General features: G+C 33.4%; 1 protein-coding gene across 1 annotated transcript; it reads right to left on the bottom strand.

Annotated features, from left to right (window-relative positions):
• Positions 1-208: 208 nt before the first annotated feature.
• LOC109338337 (10 kDa chaperonin, mitochondrial-like) lies at positions 209-5,700 on the bottom strand. The gene is made up of 4 exons (XM_019575545.1): positions 5,689-5,700; positions 4,956-5,098; positions 4,060-4,199; positions 209-503 (listed from the first exon to the last, which is right to left on the bottom strand). The coding sequence occupies exons 2-4, from the start codon at positions 5,058-5,060 to the stop codon at positions 455-457; spliced, it is 294 nt and encodes a 97-aa protein (XP_019431090.1). The 5' UTR covers positions 5,061-5,098; positions 5,689-5,700; the 3' UTR covers positions 209-454.
• Positions 5,701-6,393: the final 693 nt, after the last annotated feature.

Genomic DNA, 6,393 nt, shown 5'->3' with positions numbered 1-6,393 from the left:
TAAATTATCATCTAATAAGAGAAAATACTTTATTTTCATTTCTAATTGCTTACTTGTTGAGTATTCCAATACAAACAACACTTTTGTATTTAAGTAATGTCACATTATATAAGGAAATAATTATCTCCTCACAACCCGAAAATATTTTATTCTAATTATACAATAGTTCAATCTATAAAGCCCGCCACACCAAGTGTTATTAATGTTTGGATATTGAAATTTATTTTTCAAAAAGTTGAAAGAAATTGAGAGATCAAGGAATCAATTTCCAAAGTTCAAACATCCGGCTAAACACCTTTTTATGCCTTCATTAAATTCCTCAAGGCTCAACATTATGCCCCAAACCAACAGTCTCAGATCAAATTCAGCACAGAAAGAAAGTACTCAAATGGCAAAACATCTAACACATAAATTGTTATAGCATGGCTAAAGTCCACCAATGATTACAAGGATATTAATCATGCAGCAGTCCCAGTATATCATCATCTCTATACAGATGGTACCTACATAAAAAAACATTACAATATAGTTATAGCTGATATCATCAAAAAAAAATATAGTTATAGGTAAGACTTGGCAAACAGGGCTATTGCAATACCATGAACATTCAATTAATTAATCCATCACAGAATTCATTCACGTTGACAACTCTAGCTTTACATTTTTTTTTTTGCTACTAGCAAGGATATCCCTTCACCCTATGGGTAAGGAACTAATTCATTTCGGGATACGTGGTTGTCCCTCTCAACAAGTGTCACTCTCAAGAATCGAACTATTAATCTTTTGTTTTTTTTTTAATCTAATCGGACCTTATACCACTAGACCAATGTCTTGTTCGTTAATGTTTTTCATTTGCATTCACTATTCTTGTCAAAAGGAAGGATTGCAATAGAAAAGGAATAAATTATGAGCAAAAAATATATATGCATAAGAATTTTATGCACGGGCATTGCAAGAATTTTAATCACTGGCCGTGTAAGAATTTTATACACCGTCAGTCCATCATACACTATTCATTTTTAATCATCATTAAATATTTAAAAAAAGTAATACAAATAAATTGTGGATGATATATTGATTGTGTATAAATCTTTACACTAACAATACATATTACCAGTGTTGTGAAACCCGAGCCGGACGTCAAACCGGCAGAGGTCCCATATTAGGTTTAACCGGTTTAAACAGTTAAACCGTCCAGTCTGACCGGGTGATTTCATACATAATTAATAATTTTTATTTATAAATATATAGTTATATATAAATGTAAAACTTTATATAATTAATAATTATGTATAATTATATTGGAATAATACCTCTTTATCTTTTTTTGGGACCGTAGTAAAACAAAATATTAGAACATTGTCCCATTTTTATTTTATTTTGAAGTGAGCCGTCCGGTTTACTTCTCGGGTTAATCTGGTTTAACCGGGTTTAACATGGTCGGACCGGATTTTTTTCCGGTTCAAAGCGGTCCAACTCTCATTCGGTTAAGATGACAAACCAGAGCCGTTTACAAGTCCGATCAACGGTCAGACCGGTCGGACCGTCCGGTCCGGTTCTAACAACACTGCATATTACTACATTCATAAATTATTTGATAACCAAGACATTACCTACCTCTTCCCCTAAACAATGGACATATGGTTGGGCTGGTTTTGGGTATTATATCAAATATAGCGGCATGTTTTTAAGAACATGTTGCTTATTATCCTGACAAAAGTAAAATATTTAATCTTCCACATTTTTCCTATTGAAATTACACATTTCTTATATACAAAGGTGAGTCTAGCTACATCTTAAGCTAATACGTTAATTAAATTAAAAACAGTTACTAGATTATGATGGAAATGTGTTCCTTCTATTAAAATATGTTGGTCTAATTACACTCCAAAAGTTAGCTGATAGAAGGGTTGTCAAGTCAGTATAAATGGTTATTTACTCACATATTTAGAGGACCATAATCCGTGTTCTTAACAGTTTTTGCTTGCCTCAAGACTCATGCACATGTGTTATTAACAATCGGAGCCCATGGTTCGTATAGCATTGGTTAAGAACTGTAGCTTAAATAAGCTATGGTTCTTATTGGTATGTTTGAATGTGGGGACAACGTGAAAAAAAAAGTGCGAAAAATATAATTGTGAGTAGGTTGCAGGACAAAGTCAGAACAATTGATAGTTCACAGATGGAGTGAAAAGTGTAGTTGGGGTGCTTAACTTATAGGGAAGTGTGAAATAGAACTAAAATAGTGTGCAGGACATATTTAAGAACAAAATAAGGGTCTAGGGATAAAGATGCTCATAGCAGATGTGGTACTCACTTATGAACCATCAAACAAATGCAAATGCAAAATCATGATATGCAATATCTAACATCACATTTTCATCTTCAATAAAGACCAGCTTTGGTTTGAAGATTCATGAGAATCATACTTCAACAGCATTTATAGACATGGTGAAACTTTATAACAAGGGAATAAATCTTCCATATAGGCAAAACTATAGAAGTTCAGGTGCTTGTGCTTCCATGAAAAGAAACAATTTCCTTAAGCCTTGTTTGGGAGTGGGGTTTTGGAAGGGAAGGGATGGCTTTGAAAAGCCTTCCCCTTGTTTGGGAGTTGCATGGAGGAGAGGGAAAGGTCCATGTGTCTATTTTTAATGTTCTCCAAATTTGGGGTTTTTTTGAGATAAAATGTCAAAATAGCTAAATATTTTTAGTAATATTAAATAATAATACATTATTGTTCATTTCTCATTGTTAATTACATTTTTAAGGGAAAAATAAAAAATATTTTTACTTTATCATTAGTTTACCCTTCCTCGTCTAAATTTCATACTCCCAAACAAGGGAGAGGATTTCCTTCCTTTTCCCTTCCCTTCCTCCTCCTCCTTCCTAACCCTTTGATCTCTCTCCTTCCATTTCCCTCCTAACTCCCAAACAAAACCTTAGTAAACGTAATCCTCAAGAATCAAAACTTTTTTTTTTGTACTACAAAGAATATCCCCTCACCTTATGGGAAAGGAATTAATCCCTTTCGGGGTATGTGGCTATCCCTCCCAACAAGTGTAGCTTCTAAGAATCAAACTCTTGACCTTTTGATCTTTCTGAGATCTAGTAGAGCCTTAAGAATAAAAACTATTATATCCAGCAAATTAAGATTTAGAACCACTAATTTAAAAATGCTTAAGTTGTCACTTTTCATGAAACATTTGGTGTTTTGATAATACAACTTGTTTTAAGAAAAACATGTGGGATGGATTCAGTAGACAAGTGAGTGGAAAAACCCATCATCTGTGGATACCATCCCTACGGTTGTCTGGCCGCTGCACAATTACAACACACTGACAATATTTCCAATAAAAAAAGTTCCTTTTTCATAAACAAAAGGAAACATGTTCCTCAGAAATAAGCAGCAATTGTAATTACGCTTTCTCTGTGTGCACTGATACCTCAATGAGAAAACAAAATAAGTGTTCCCTCTTGCAAATTATACTCAGTGCAATGCAAAACCTCAAATTTTTAAACCAAATCTCATCCACAACATTAAAAATAAGAAAATAAAGATCAATTTCAAATTAAAAAAAATTCAGAAATGAGATGGGCTCATATCAAGTGCTAGTTTTGACATACGTGTCATTTTAGGAAGAAATAAACTAATTTGATGGACATAGAAAAGAAAGGAATGAAATAGAGACGGAGAGAGTCAAAGATAATGACGCTGAATCATTTGGAGAAAAGGGTTTGGTGGCACCCGAGACTTTAGGAGGATATGGAATCACTCATTGTATCCCTCCCCTTAAAAATATGTTTGCCTATAAAAAGAAGAATTACTCATTGTGTGGCTATGGACTTCGAAATCCTACCCAAGCCCTCTCTCTTTGTGATCACAGACCCTTTCAATAATTGGTGTTTTAATAAACAAAACCCACCAGATTGGCTTCAAAAACATACATCTATCTCATCAGACATCATGCATATACATTTAAAATGATCAGATTCAAGGATTGCAAGGGGGCTAAAATCAACTAATAAATGAAATATAATGTAAAAACTTATACATACTCTTTGTCACCAAGCTTCACCTCAGATCCCCCATATTCAGGCAAAAGAACAGTGTCACCTTCCTTTACGGACACAGGAATTAGTTTCCCATCGTTGTTGTGAATGCCAGGGCCAGTAGCAATAACTTTTCCAGAATTCAGCTAAAACAAAATATGTAAGTATTAATAAGTACCAATCGAAAATGTACCTCAACAAAGCAATAATTTAACACAAAATGTATGATTGCAGTGATATATTGTGATTTATCAGTCTAAAGAAAATGAAAGTGGATGTGGAAAAGACTTTGAAACTAGAAAATTTAGATTGTGAACAATTTGGAGCTGAAAACTGAATACTGCGGAGAAGCAAACACTGATTCCAAGTTAAAACACTCATTTCCCAAATCCTAAATGCATGAGACAAAGAAATAGTTTACTCCAAATATAAATGCTTCTTTTTTTCCCTCAAAATTTGCACCTCTTGGAAATATACTGAACCAATTATTCTATAAAGATTACAACATCAAAACAATTTCGAATTTGTTAGACAGCAAACACTTCATCACAGGTGATACACAACAGTACAACATAACCATTGTCCAATATCATAGCCAATATTAAACTGAACTTTAACACATATCTAATGGATAACAAAAGGGGTTATGACTTATGAGTAAATACCCATTTGTTAAATATGTCTCTTTAAACTTATGGCACAAAGAGGCATTACTCAAAAATCTAACGAAGACGCTTAACATTTAAATAAAAATTCCAATAAAGAATGAAAAGGGGTTAAGTAAGTGAGATATTGAAAAAACAAAGGCAAGATTAAATTTTGAGATGAAAATGGAAGACCCAAAAAGACGAATTAAAATGGGTATGAAAGGAATTGGGAGAATAAGTAAGAAATTAAGTAACCTTGTTAGATTTCTCAGGTAACAAAATGCCAGCGTTGGTTTTGGAAGGAGGGACGATTTTCTCGACCAAAACACGATTGAAGAGAGGAATCAAACGTTTCGCCATTTGGTTTGGAACAAAGTGTTGAATCTGAGTCTTGTCTTCTTCTACAGAAATCTCCAAATGTCTAGGTATATAGCTGCTGGGTGTAAGTAGGGTTTATGTTTTGGGGAGGGGTTCTAGAATCTTTCCTCAATTTTGTAGAATATGATATTTGTAGGAGGATATATCATTTTATAAGTAATGAATATGATGCTATATTGGAAAATGATAATAAATTCTCCTATTAATCCTCCAAAGTGACAAACGTTACAAAGTGATATTTTATTTATCAGTGACTAGTTTACAGGTGACATGATGTGAAGATTTAGTAGGAAAATATAATATTACTTCATTTCCTAAACTTAGATCAAACAACACAATACATAGAATAAAGAGTTGTCATTATAGATGACAAAATGGGCAGTGCTTGCTAGCCCGCCTGCAGGGCATGTAATTTTTTGTAGGCAGGGCATGTAATTTTTTTCTCATTTGCCTGTTTTGTTTGGCTCGTTTGCCCGCAGACATTTCTAATAGGCAATGCAGGCGGCTCACGAGCATAATTTAATGAAAAAAAGAAGAAAAATTTCAATAAATTATAATGTAATGTGATTCAGTGTCTCAAAAAATTGTGATGTAATATGATTTAATCAACTTTATAGAAAATATCAAAGTTTTTAAAAAATTTGTTCTCTTTTAACTACTTTATTTAAGTATATTAATTTTTTGTTTCTAAATTATACAACTATGTCTGTCGGCTGCCCGTCAGCCCGTTTTAAAATTGGTAGGGCATGTCATTTTGTATATTAAGCCAATGTGCACATGTTTATACCCGCTTAAATTGTTGCGGACATTTGCGGACACGGATAAAATAGGTCGGACAGTCCGTTTTATCATATCGTCACCATGTCAAATGAGAATCAAATCCAACTTTGATATGCTCTACCCTCTTCTCCAATGATGTTTTGTTAAGCAATTGCACATATTTTGGTGCTAACCAGCAATTTTCTTTATGTTAGTGTGTATAATTTGTTTTTGTCTCACTAATCTAATTTGCAAGTTATGTTTCTAATTGATTATGCATGATTAATAGGAGTGAGCATGAACTAGGTTGAGATAGTTTAAAGTTTATCCTTACCCGATCCTAAATGTTGATTGTGACATTTTTCTGAACTCAGACTCAACCTTATAGCTGAAGCTAATTCGACCCTAAATATCGACCAGGTCAATCACTACGCCAGAATAGCAAAACAATAGCGCTTAAAATTGTTATTTAACAGCACTTTTGTGGCGCTTTCTATGTGAGCGCAGTAGTACACAAGGTTATATTCAACAGCGTTGTAGAAAGCAAACATTTAAC

This window comes from Lupinus angustifolius, unplaced genomic scaffold (assembly GCF_001865875.1).
Source record: "Lupinus angustifolius cultivar Tanjil unplaced genomic scaffold, LupAngTanjil_v1.0 Scaffold_22_22, whole genome shotgun sequence".
Classification (NCBI taxonomy): Eukaryota; Viridiplantae; Streptophyta; class Magnoliopsida; order Fabales; family Fabaceae; genus Lupinus; species Lupinus angustifolius.
Note: the sequence above shows the minus strand (reverse complement) of the source record. Positions and strands in the feature narration are given on the sequence as shown.